This window comes from Camellia sinensis, chromosome 14, assembly GCF_055761805.1.
Source record: "Camellia sinensis isolate YWXY chromosome 14, ASM5576180v1, whole genome shotgun sequence".
NCBI classification, from domain to species: Eukaryota; Viridiplantae; Streptophyta; class Magnoliopsida; order Ericales; family Theaceae; genus Camellia; species Camellia sinensis.
In genome coordinates this window covers 21,815,500-21,829,124 of record NC_138974.1, presented here as the reverse complement: position 1 = coordinate 21,829,124, position 13,625 = coordinate 21,815,500, and the positions used below count along the sequence as shown (strand labels likewise).

The window sequence follows — 13,625 nt, the reverse complement described above, 5'->3', positions numbered from 1 at the left end:
TCAATTTTTTTATAGTGTTTTTTATGAAATTTGGTAGGTACCTTTATCACACATAGGTGAGTGCTTAAATAAAAAAAATAAAAATAAAAAAAAAAAGAGATAATAATAATATATTATCATTATTATTATTATTACTTTTTGAGGTAATTAGGTTTGTCTTATTCACTGTCGAAGTTTTTTTTGTCATGTTTTCTTACCATATTTAGATCTTATTACATTTCACACAACTAAAAAATTTAACACAGTAAAACTTGAAAAATGATCCGGATCCCACAGGAGTCACCCCCACAACCCCCTCTGGTTTGTGATTGGTTAGTTTTTTTTTTTTTTTTTTTTCTTCTTCTCTAATTACCAACCTCCACGTGTGTGTGCAGATGGTGGGAGTGGGGGGAGAGACGGTCTCAACCACTTTCGGTTAAACTTAGGGGTCATTTGGTAAACATTTTGAATTAAAAAATTACAAAAGAACAAAAAAAAGTCAAAAAATTACAAAAGGACAAAATAAGCAAAAAAAACAAAAAAAAATACACCATTCCAAAGTCAAAAAGCCAAAAAAGCCAAATAAGAATACTAAACGACTAAACAAGTCTCAGGCTAAAAAAGTCAAAAAAATCGAAAAGCCAGCTAAAAAAGTCATTGCCAAACGAGTACTTAATAGTAAATTATTTGTAAAAAAATATTTTAAAAATTAATAAATACACAAAAATATGAAAAATATACTAAATTTTCATATTTTTTTTTGTATTTTTGGTATTTAGTAAATTTTTTAGAGAAAATTATTTATAAGTCCTATTAAGGAGACTTATGCTACATATGGTCTTACTAAAAAACTTATGTTCCCATAAGTCCTGTGTGAAGTTTGTTGACACATTTACCCTCAATATTAGTTCTAATATCATAAATAATGGTAAAACCATATTTAAGAAATTGAATGTTACCATAGATTAAGTTTGCAAACTGTAACGTGACACTTACATAAACGTAACGTAACGTGACACCTACATAAACGTAACGTAACGTGTCATGTTACGTTTCGCAAAATTACTAGGTTTTTGATTTTTTAAATTGAATGTGAAAATGTTACTTGTTCGTGCATTTTGAAATTCACATTCATATAGATATAATCTATGGTAACATTTATAGAAAATTGAATGTTACCATAGATTAAGTTTGCGAAACGTAACGTGAGACTTACATAAACATAACGTAACGTGACCATATCAGATGGGATATTATATAAACGTAACGTGACGTGACACCTACATAAACGTAACGTAACGTGACACCTACATAAACATAACGTGACACCTACATATACGTAACGTAACGTGTCATGTTACGTTTCGCAAACTTACTAGGTTTCTGATTTTTTAAATTCAATTTCCTATATATGGTTTTGCCATTATAGTGTATAATAATATATTAATATTATTTATTTACAACTCATAGGATCTTGTGGAATACATTCCTATCTAAATAGGACTTGAAACTCCATAAGAAATTACACAGGACTTAACCTAGCATAAATGTCTGAAATAAGACTTATAAATAAGTCTTCCAATTTTTTAAAGATTTTTTTCACAAATATTATACTTCCTAAGTGTATTTCGGTTAGGTATATCTAAAAATTTAAAAAAAAAAATTACTTAAAATATTGAAAACATTCAGAAAAAAAATACAAAAAATGAAAAAGTAAATTTTCTAAAAAATAAATTCTAAAAACTGAATAATCAGCTCATTATATAAGTATTCATTGAGTCGGCTGCTTCTCCCCCTCTTTCTTTTCTCTTTCATATTTAAATTTGTCTTTTGTGTGAGGCACTTGTTGACTGTTAAAATCCATTGAGACCAAAAAAAAAAACCTTGAACACTTTAATTGGTATTTATTTGCCTTGAAGTTAAAGTCTAAAGGAGCTATTCAACCTTTTTTGGCATGTCTAAATTACAATTTTGTCCCTCTAAAAAATTCTAAAACCAACAATGTGTCCAACAGAAAATAAAGATTAAAAAAGAGAATTCAGAGACACTCAAATGCATTAACCACACGAACATAATATCCTTTTCAATCGTTTTACTCATCTAAAAAATGGTTTGAAGGTAGTAGACTACGCCCTTGTCAATCTGGAATGCTTTAGCGACCAAATCAACAGGCATAGGCGGGTTTGATCCGAAAACAGCACCACTCGCGAAAACAAGTCCAGGGTTTTGGCTGCTAAGAGCAGAAATCGAAATAGCATTTTCCCATCCAACATTTCTTTGGAAGTGAATGAGTCCGACAGGAAAGACAAACACATCACCCATATGGAGAACCTTGGAGATGAGTCGGTTATCGGGGTTAGAGGTGACAAAGCCAACTTCAATGGTTCCTTTCAGAACTGTTATGATCTCGGTGGCACGGGGGTGACTGTGAGGAGGGACAATACCAGAAGGCGCATAGTCGAATCGAACCATTGTTAATCCGAGAGTGTTCAATCCAGGAAGTTGAGCCACAGTGACGGGGGCAATGCTGAAGCCAAACTTGTTAGATGTATTGCCAGCAACATGAAGCCCACTGAAGAAGAAATGTTTGGCCTCTACAAACTTAGCATCCATGCATGCCAGGCCATTTACTCTTGCTGTCAAAATGCACCAAACATTTATGTGAGAAATAGAACAATAATTAAAAAGAAAAACTACTCTTTTTTTTTTATCAGCAAAGAAAATTTATTGATAGCATCAAGCATATATACATATGGATAATATCAATAAAGCGAAGGCAAAGAGCAGAAAGCATCACAGAGCTTCCCTTCATCCCAACTAGGTTAGCACCAAGAGAAACACCGAATCATATGCTAGCTCAAGCCAAAGGGAAAAAATACTTAGCCCTCCTCAACCCCCAAGAAAAAATACTTGGCACCAAGAAAAAATACTTACTTGAAGGGAAATAAAATTATAACCACTCCAAAACACCCCCTCCTCAACCCCCACCACATCTTAGCCCCTCCCCAGTCTTCCCGTGACTTTATCTTTCTCTTTGCTTGTAACTAGAACTAGTGGTGATAGGTAGGTAGTGGTTGGGGTAGAGTGAAGGGTTAGGGTATTTAAAAGGAGGGAAGGAGAGGGGGTGATGGACAACAGCAAGGGAAGGTTAGGGGGCTGGGTCGTTTTCGGAGATGGTTGGGGTGGTGGCTGGTATATGGTTTAAGGTTAGGGTTTAAGAGGGAGGAAAGAGGAGCGAGCTGTGGGAAGTGAATGAGATAGGCAATAGGCAGCGGGAAGCCAATAAAAGACGGCTGGGTGGCTATCGGAGATGATGGGGTGGTGGAAAAGGTGGTGCCAAAGATGACAAAGGGAGGGAGGGATTAAAGTTAGAATTAATTGGAGTGTTCAAAGAAAATATCAAAATTCAAATTTGCTAATGGATGTTCAACCATATTTTTTGGAGAGCATTTAGAGGCTCCCATTTCAAATTAGATGTTAATCCTTGAACCACGGTAAGAGTAGTGATTATATTATTCTACCATTTAATTTCACTCTAATTTTAAAGAGACGTTATCAATAGAGCTAAATTAGCAAAATATGAAGAAAAAAAATAAGAGTAAATTGATACAATTATAATTATAAAGATCAAATTCACGCAATGCTTACTTGAGAAGAAATCAAATTATAACCACCAAAGCAACCCAAAAATAATAATAATAATAAATAAAAGAAAGAAGGAAAATTGTTAAGCATGTGAGCATGAGCAACCTGTGCTAGTAGGATCAGCAACACAAAAATCTTGCAAGGGACTGGGCTCAAAAGCAATGGCCATTGTGCAAGAGACTAGCAGACTTAGAACCAAAATGAGGTTTGCCATTTGAGTTGATTCTCTTTTCTTTTCTTCCTTTGATGTTTTTATGGTTATCTAGAAAGCAAAAATGATGAATGAAAAATAAGTATGAATTGTGGTACAAATGGAGTAAACACTAAGGCCTCTCTCTCTCTCTCTCTATATATATATATATATATATAGGGTTGGTTGGTGATGAGAGTTGTGGAGGCAATGAGGAAGAGAAAGACTTTTCAATAGAATAACTACAAGTTGCCGTCTAATAAGCATTTGAAAAGGTCTTTACGGCAATCTTCACTACAAGTTGATACTATTGAAACATGAATATGGACTCCATACCTAAGATGAACAATTTGTTTTTTTGATTCGGTTGCATTGGATGAGGAGGACCCATTTGTCTACCCTAACTTGTTCAATGCATGAGTCCAAATGTTATGTGTGTGGCCACATGGCACATGAACATGTCATCTTTCATTTGAATGGTTGATTGCTATTTTATATTTTTAAACAGTAGTGTTACAGAGACCTAGATTATTTATTCATAAATTTATCTAGAAACTTAACTAAATAGTCTTGCATTTTTTATATGGACTCACAACACATAAGTTGAATCTGAGCCATTCATCTTCATTCTAGGTAAATTTTTGGCTCAATTTTTCTAGGTTCAAAGCTTTATTGTCACTCAATAAAGAGAGAGACCCAAAAAAATTACCATGAAACTTGCTCTGAAAGTGATGAATGGTTCAACTCATGCTTGAAATGAATCTTTATCACACATTGTGTTTTCTAAGTAAGTTTCTGAGTCTCTAACATGACTGCTATAGTTTTAGGCAATGTTTGGATCAAACGTGTGCTTCACAATTAAGAAGAAATTATTCAGTAGGTCGTGTAGATCACATCATCATGCTGATATGACGTGTCAAACTAATGAAATTTTAAAGAAAGTGATAGTTATTTTTTGAATGAATAACACATTGGCATACTTCTTAGAATGCCTCCATATATTCTGACTTTTTTTTCTCAATGTATTGTTTCCATTGGTCGAGCATACTGCTGATGTGGTATGCCAAACCCATGGAATAACTTCTCCACAACTAACCGAATTTAACCTAGGAAGTAAGAAAATATGCCATAAAATTAATCATGGTTATGACTTGTAGCAACCAAGCCGGCATACCCAATAGAAAAACTACATACTTCTTGTATTTTTGCTATTTGGTATGTTATGTATTTTTCTGCCAATATAAATTTGCGGGAAGAAATTATTAATTAATTGATCCAAAAAATTACAACAAACATTAATCTCATAAAAGTAGTAGCACTAGCAGTAGTGAATTATGCAAAAACCCTTGAATCTAATAATATTGTGGGAGACAAAATCTAGCTTGGGTCGTAGCTTGGGCAACATGGACCGAGCAGGACATGTGGTATTATGGCATAAGGCCATAGGCATCACACTTTCTCTTTGTACTCCCATCGTATCGCCGCTTTGGGTATCAGAAAATTGTTTGATTGAAAATCTCGGCCAAGCAACATATATATATATTGATAATTGGGCGTTGGGACTTGGGTGTCTTGGCAAGTAACAATTATTGTGCTTTTGTGTTGTAGGAAGTAGATCTTCTTACCAAATTCCATGCTCATCATCTCCTGTTGATTCAACAATCAATGTGATCCAAAATTTTCTTTGTACAAATAATAAGATGCACCAATGATCGGTTCGTTCCATTTACAATCAGTAGGATGGGCATAGCCAAGAAACCAACAAAGAAACCAGGATACAAAAATGTAAAAGGCCCAAAAAATAGTGTGGGTTTGGTTTCGTATAATAAATAGTTATAAGATTTTGTAAATTTGCGGGTTTAGATTTTAGTTAATCTATGCTTTAAAAAAATAAAGATTTTAGTTAATCTCCATGTACTAAAAGGGGGCTTTTGAATTGTCGTACCATGAAATTGACTATATTAAGAGCATGAAACACCGCGATTCATGTGTATGAACTTATTACAAAATTATAGATTTTGTAATAATTTACTACTACTATTAATTGAAAACAGATACAAACTTCAAGGGCTTTTTGCAAAATGGTCAATTTTACGAATTGTTGATTGTAATAATTTACTACTACTATTCATGTTTATGCATAATGGAAGATTTTCAGACATGTTGATTGAGTTTTCGAACATTGTGTTGAGGCTTTTAAAGATTTAAGGTGAGAAATGTGATTTTAAACATAACAGGACCGTTGTGCTCATCCTACTATATTACACGTGCGAATATTAACCCTGGTGCTCGAGGTATGTGGTGTTTTTATTTTTGTGTGAAGGATTTGTCTCCTTGTCTAAGGCTTGAAAAGCCATCTTTTGATTGTGTATAATTTGAATTTATGGCATGTAGTAATGTTAGTTTAAATTTTTAGACGGGCCTGTTTGATAACCATATTTTGTTTTTAGTTTTCAGTTTATGTTTATAAAAATTTTAAAAATTGTCATAAAAACTTATTTGATAATTTTTGTTTTTGTTTATAAATGGTTGTCTCAGTTTATAAGTTTGAGAAAAAAAAACGTAAACTCAAAAAATGAGTTTATGTCGGTTTTAAGCAGAAATTTAAAAATTTGACTAATAAATTTTTTTTTCAATTAATTTTTTTTAATTAATTTTTTTTCAATTATAATGTGTATAATCCCATTGTCATAAATAATAAATAATAAAAATAAATAATAAATAATAAATATAAATATAAATATAAATATTTTAAGCCTGAACAAACATATTTTTTAGTTTATATTTTTAAAAATTTTCAAACATTTAGTTCAAACCAAACACGCACTACAACAAAATACACATTCGGCGACCAAAATTAGCGACCAAAAAAAATTTCGTCGCCAAAGGTTATGAAATTGGCGACCAACTAATTTTTTTAGTCGCCAAAAGTAAAATATTTAGCTACTAAATTTTTTTAGTCGGGGCATATTGGTTTTTGGCGACTAAAAAAAATTTTCGTCGCTAAAAATGCTAGAATTGGCGACTAAAAAAAATTTTAGTCGCCGTATATTAAGTTTTGGCTACTAAAATCATTTTGTCGCCAAAAGAAAAATAAAAAATTAATTTTTTACCTTTGGCGACCAAAAATTTGGTCGCCAAACGTTTATTTTCAGCGACAAAAAAGAATCTTAGTCGCTGTATGTTAACTTTTGGCTACTAAACCATTTAGTCGCCGATTAAAAATTAAAAAATTATTTTTTTACTTTTGGCGACCAAAATTTTGGTCGCCAAAAATGAATTTTTTTTTTATTTGGCGACCAAAAATATATTTAGTCGCGAAAGGTTGAAATTTTTGTTTGAGAGGGAAACAAATTATTTTTGGCGCCCGATCTATTTAGACTCTGTTCTGTCTCTCACACACACAGACACACGACCAAAAATATATTTACCCTCACCATCCCTGCTAACAGTTACCATCGAACTTCCACCACTGACATCGCTGCTCTCGCTACCGCCGCTCACCATCGCGGCTCTCGCCACCGTCGCTCACCATCGCGGCCCCCCTCCCAGCCATATTCAGGTTTCTCTCTCTCTCTCTCTCTCTCTCTCTCTCTCTCTCTCTTCCTCTATTTCCCCATTTCACCATCTCGGATCTAGGGTTTTATTAGGTAGATAGCAATTGATTTAAGGTACTGAACAATTTAAGAATATTATTAGTAGGTAAGTTAATGGAAAATTTTAGGACTCAATTCCGTGAAGTCCTCTTCGCTTGATAGGATTGAAATTTGCTCTGTATTCTACATATGGGTTTTGACTTTTTTATTATTTTTTGAGTTTTATATTTCAAATCCTACTCAATTTTAGCAAATGGGTTTCAATTTGATTTGTTTTTTTATTATAAAAAAAATGGCCTTGCTTTGATTTGGTGGGGGTAGTGATTTTTGTGATCCTAATAGCTATTCGTGCTCATGATTGAATGATTTTGAGTTTTTTATGCATAACAAAAGCTTGAGTCACTGTGAAATCTCATCCTCCTTTTTGTTTTCTGAATTTGAATTTGAGGTCTTAACTCTGTGTAAGTATTTACCTTCACAGAGATGTATGAATTTGAATAATAAAGAAAGGGAAAAAAAAAGTATTACTTATTATGGACCTCCTAGTTACACTGCTCTGTTTGTTCTCCAAGAATGCGACAGTCATCAAAGTAAGGCTGATTTCTGCAATGATTTATATAGATGCAAGATACTTAAGTTTGATAAGGAATTTGTGAATTGTCTTCTTCATCATTGTCATTGATCTACAACTCAGGAGTTTTGGATCTTTCTTTTTTCTATGTTGAGAATCTCATCAGTCATGCTGATCAACATTGACTTGTTGTCAAACCAATATAGCCTCCTTATTTACTGAGCTTTTTTACTTTGATAATCCTGGACAAAATTAATTTGGTCAGAAATAGACAGTTGATGGTTTGTGGCTGTTATGCTGGAAAATGGAAACCAGTTGAGCTTTCAAGTTCTTAATGTACTTACACTCAAAGGAGTATTTAATTAGGATACAATAACTCTATGCATTGTAGCTTCCCCTGTACGAAGTTGTTCCTATGTTTTTCATTTGGGAGTGGCCACTAGGGCAGTTACCTACCTACCTTGGGTTTGTTGAATAATAAAATGATATGTTGAATAATTGAACTGTAAGATTTTGATTGTATTTGGTCCTAGTTATTATAAGACTTCAATTGGTAAATCACAATAAACAACTTGGACAGCTGAACTTCCCATTGCTTAAGAGGAAGAAAAAAAATCTGCAGGAAACACAGGACTAAAAATTATAGGCAGTTTTGTCACAATTTGGTGGCATAACAATAGCACCTACCTGTTGTCATATATATTTTTTCTTATATGAAGGATTTTTGATAGGTGGTGCTTACATATTCCCATTATGGATCGAACACCATTTACAGGTTTCTGTCCCTCTTAATAAAGCAGTCATAAAAAAAGTGACCAAATTCAGGTGCATCTGGACATCCATTGGGAACTGGATATTTACATTTTTGTGCTCCCATAGTTTGGAGTGGATTTTACTTTGGTCCTTATAGTTTTAATTGTAATGTATTGAACTTCATATTTTTTAATTGGTTTCAATTAGGTCCAACTGTTAATTGTTGTTAGCGATTTGGATGCAAAAATGCATGTCAATATCAAATAACTTTCTTTGATCATGTGAAGCTCTCATGAATCTCACGTGGATCACATGGAATTGACGTGGAACTCAAGTGTATTTAATTCTTGTCTAAATTCTTAAGATGAAGTTGACAATTAAACTTAATATACACAACAATGTGTCATACTTGAAACTATGAACACTAAACGTTTTGATGGGACCGTGGACATAATCTTCTTCGAGGATGCCTTGCACTTGCAGTTGCTGCTCATAATCCTGATATTGATTTTGTCAAACCCAGGTGGGAAGCTTGTTTCTTGCTATTAATCATGTTGATGGGACCGTGGATTGAATGGTCCCATGCTTGAATCAAGCCCAGTTTAACTCTGGGATTACAAGTTTGATAATTGGCTAAAAATCTCTTGTTATAGCATTTTTCATTCTTGATTTTTCTATCTTCCGTTTTCCTTCATCTTGTGCCCATTGAAATTGTTTCTCTGATTTTTCTGGGCCTTCTGAAATCAAGTCTTTTATTAGAAGTATGTAGTAGATTGCTGCACAAAAAGATTAATGTTTGAGAGTAATTGTCGCTTCATATATACTTTACTACATCATGTTTAGTTTGCCTCAAACATGTGACACAGTTTACACAGCATTCCTTCAAGGCTACAAGAAATGAAACATCTAGTAAATCGATGCATGCACTGAATAAGATGTGCTAGCTAGGAAAAACAATAACTGTATTTTGTTATCTCATAGTAATCATAGTACAGAAATAAAATTGTTGATTGGTGATTTATAAAATTTGATATTTACTGAAACAGGTTCATGAAGGTGTTGTAGAAGATGTAGCATGGCATCTGAGGCATGAATACTTGTTTGGTTCAATTGGGGATGATCAGTATCTGCATATATGGGATCTCCGGACTCCATCAGTCACCAAGCCAATTCAATCTGTAATTGCTCATCAAAGTGAGGTCAGTGTCCAAAGTTTCAGAAGTCTATTGGATGCTTAGATATGCACAGACACATTCATTGAAATGGTTCTACTCATCATACATGTACATAAGTTTGGATGAACTGACACATGGTATAAAAGGTGTAATACTTTCACCTCTTGATGATTTTTTACAGTATCAAATTTTGAGTAGGGATACCCTTTTTCTCCCTCTTGTCATCTTTTCATTTTTCCACCCCTTTTACCATTACCAAATGGAGCAAGGTCTGTTAAATATTGCAGCATGGGTAAGCAATTTAACAGAAAATTAAATTTTCTGGTTGGAAATTAAACCTGGCTTGAAAATATTTTGTTTAAATTTGAGATAACTATGTAAATTCTTTTGAAGAATAAGTACAAGAACTGCAGTTCATGTTTGGAAAAGGTGTACAAGAGTTCTATCCCCTCATGAACAACTTCTAGCCACAGGTGTACATGCTATGTGTGCAGTTTTATCTTATACCCATTACATATACACACGTGTAAATAAAAAGAAATATAATTGAGAAAGTTTAGAGGTTGTTGCAACATTAACGAGATATTGTTTGGAAATTATGGGTGAGACATGGTTTTGTGGATAAGATTCAGTTTTTTAGTGTTACACAGCCACAGCTTCAAAAAGACTTATACACCAAATTAACATGTTCACTTTATACAATAGTATATATATAATAATGGATGGGATGCTGTGGGTGAGATTATGTTTATTTGGGGTCATGGTGGTGAAGTTGTGTTGGAAAAATCTTTTGATGACATAACACTATCATCTAAACACTTGTTAGGAAAAACGACCTTCCGTTTCTAACAAGTAAATATTTTGTGTTCAAATTATATATTGTGCTTTACAAAATTGTATTCAAATTATTATTATTTTTAGACTGTCAATTTCTATTGCAACACTCTTTCAAAGACATTGGATTTGGTTTCGTAAGATATGCCACCGTAGAAGACTCTGCAGAAGGTATAAAGGGCATGGATGGCAAGGTGAGGTGACTTTAGCGCAAATACTTCATGCACATAAAAACACCCTTGCACAGACAAAAGTAGCTGGAAAATGATGGTTTGGAATTATGTGTCAGGATTACTGTTAAGGAAATGGGTTGCCCTTTAACAAGAATGCCCCCCATTCCCTTCTGTTTTTTATTTTTATTTTTTGAAAATTCCAATTCATTAACAATATTAGGAAGAAACCTTTGGGTCTTGAGACACACCATTGTGCTCAAACAAGAATTCATATTCAACTATGAAAATGAATCCCATGTTTCTGACTGTGTAGTTACCTGTTTGATTCCTCATAAGAAAGTGAAGCACAAGAAGAAAATCAAGTGCTCAAAATTTATTACGAAGTATCTTATGGCACAAATTACTTATGTTAAAATGTTGGATAGCGAGCGTGCTAACAAAGTTCTACTGTTTCTCAAAGTGGTTTAGAGAATATATATATATATATATATGGTAGAATTATTTGAGTTCTAGTATTTTTATTTCTTATGATGACTTCTGGCATGTTGAGTTTTGTGAATTGATTGTTTTTTAGGTTGTGCTGTTTAAAGCTTGAATAATCTGTATGGATTTTGAATTTCCTATGTAAAAGACAATGTACCTTAGGCTGTGCTGTGTAAAGTTTGAATTACTTGTATGGATATTGAATGTTAAACTTTTCTTATGTAAAAGACAAATGTCAATGGTCAACTACACCTTCTGATGGCCTTAGCAAGAACACAAAAGGGAAGAACTATATACCTTTACTAGATAGTGGTCATTGTTCATGTTGTGTTTTGATAATACCCTTGAAATGAGTGATCTTCTAGTGGCAGGAACACGGAAGACGTGTACACTTTTATTAGATGTTGATTATTGTTCACTTTGTGTGATTTAGTGGCCTTGACAATTCATGACATTCAAAATTACTCTTGTTTTTCCCATATCACCAGCACAATACTATATGCATTTTCTATGCCACGGGGCTCCTTCAGCTACTTATTGTTATGATATTGATGATTAATTTATTGGGTATTGAGAATGATGAGTTTTTGTCTTGTTGATTGTGTAGTTTTTGGGTGGATGGGTTATATTCGCAGAGTAGGCTACACCAAGACCACAACTTACTCAGTTCAAGAACAATGCTGGATCACCACCTCCTGGATATGGCTCTCCATATGGTCGTCAATGAATTATTAGTGGAAGAAGCTGGTCATTTTAAAGATATCAGATTGTTTTGACAGCAATTGTGCTTACTCAGTTCTCTATTTTGACTTGCTGAGAGCCGAGTCTAGCCTTATATGAATCTGAGCAGAGATTGAATTGAGAAATATAGACTTGAATTGCTGCATGTTAAGACATTTTTGTGTAGACTATTTGCATCTGCTATTCATGAATATCCTGTGACAATTTATACTAATGAGACTGTATTAAGACACTTCAAATTTATGCATGTTGGGACCTCCTCGGAGCCAGCTTTTCCTTATGTTTCCAGATTTTAACAATTAGATATTAATTTTGTTTAATCCTCTGTTATGTATGGAATTATATTTTTGAGATTGGATTATACTTGATTTGTATAGAATTTTTTTTGGAAATATTAATTTGATGTTAAATATGATTTTTTTTTTTTTTTTTAATGGTTGAAAATGAAATGTGAGTGTGTTGTGGAATGGTTGCTAATTTTATCAGTATATAGATAATTTTATTTATAAAATGGGAAAAAACTTTTGGCTACTAAATATTTGGTAGCTAAAAATAAAAATAAAATGGAGAAAAACTTTTGGCTACTAAATATTTGGTAGCTAAAAATAAAAATAAAATGGAGAAAAACTTTTGGCTACTAAATATTTAGTAGCTAAAATAAAAGTAGACTTTAGGCGACTAAGAATTTAGTAGCTAAAAAAAAAAATGAAAAAAATAAAAAAATGGAAAAAATCCTTTGGCGACTAAAACTTTGGTCGCCATAGATACTTCAAGTTTTGGTGACCAAAGTTTTAGTAGCAGAAAATAAGATTTTTGGTGACTAAATTTTATTTTAGGCGACTAAAAAAATTAGTCGCCATTTATAGGACTTTTGGCGACCAAAAAAAATTTAGTCGCCAATACCTTCCCCGACAAGTTGTCCACGACCAGTCTAGCGACCAAACTATTTAGTCGGGCAAATCATTTGGCGACTAAAAATTGTACTTTTGGCGACTAAAAATTTAGTCGCCAAATGTGTATTTTGTTGTAGTGACGTTTGTAATTTATGTTTTTCTAAAAATAAACAAAAACCAGCTTATAAAATTTTTATAAACATAAACCAAAAACGTATACGTTACCAAACGTTATCGTAATAACTTGGTGGTTTTTTTTTTTTTTTAGACTTTCGTCGATGAAAATATGTTTGTCACTAAAAAATAAATATATTTGCCAACTAAAAGACTATGCTGCCAAAACAAAGAAACTAATAGGGACACATATTTTTGTCACCCAAAAAATATGGTCATCGCTAAAACTTTTACATTTTTTGAGCTAATATTGTCCCTTGGCGCCTTATGAATGTTTTCAATCTACAACGACAGATTGGGAATTGCGTTGCTAAAAGTCTGCCTTTACTAACAAAAAAGATTCTTGTGTCACATAAAGTGCACTTTTGGTTACGAAAATTTACTTCATTGCCAAAAGTAATCGCTAAAATTGCAATTT

At 33.0% G+C, this 13,625-nt stretch overlaps 2 protein-coding genes across 2 annotated transcripts; one reads left to right on the top strand and one right to left on the bottom strand.

Moving 5' to 3' along the window:
- Positions 1-1,897: 1,897 nt before the first annotated feature.
- LOC145807640 (putative germin-like protein 2-2) lies at positions 1,898-3,924 on the bottom strand. The gene is made up of 2 exons (XM_082906175.1): positions 3,730-3,924; positions 1,898-2,615 (listed from the first exon to the last, which is right to left on the bottom strand). The coding sequence occupies exons 1-2, from the start codon at positions 3,836-3,838 to the stop codon at positions 2,080-2,082; spliced, it is 645 nt and encodes a 214-aa protein (XP_082762301.1). The 5' UTR covers positions 3,839-3,924; the 3' UTR covers positions 1,898-2,079.
- Positions 3,925-4,622: 698 nt separating this feature from the next.
- On the top strand, positions 4,623-12,420 carry LOC145806840 (uncharacterized). The gene is made up of 5 exons (XM_082904675.1): positions 4,623-4,659; positions 5,423-5,500; positions 7,195-7,376; positions 9,781-9,928; positions 12,007-12,420. The coding sequence occupies exons 1-5, from the start codon at positions 4,623-4,625 to the stop codon at positions 12,132-12,134; spliced, it is 573 nt and encodes a 190-aa protein (XP_082760801.1). The 3' UTR covers positions 12,135-12,420.
- The last annotated feature ends 1,205 nt before the right edge of the window (positions 12,421-13,625 follow it).

Excerpts from the sequence above, each read along its gene's own strand:
- LOC145807640 (XM_082906175.1), bottom strand. The coding sequence starts at position 3,838 with ATGGCAAACCTCATTTTGGTTCTAAGTCTGCTAGTCTCTTGCACAATG. Across the intron at positions 2,616-3,729 it reads TGCTGATCCTACTAGCACAG|CAAGAGTAAATGGCCTGGCA; the intron begins GTTGCTCATGCT and ends GCATTTTGACAG.
- LOC145806840 (XM_082904675.1), top strand. The coding sequence starts at position 4,623 with ATGACTGCTATAGTTTTAGGCAATGTTTGGATCAAAC. Across the intron at positions 5,501-7,194 it reads TGTGATCCAAAATTTTCTTT|ACTCTGTTCTGTCTCTCACA; the intron begins GTACAAATAATA and ends CGATCTATTTAG. Across the intron at positions 7,377-9,780 it reads CCCCTCCCAGCCATATTCAG|GTTCATGAAGGTGTTGTAGA; the intron begins GTTTCTCTCTCT and ends TTACTGAAACAG.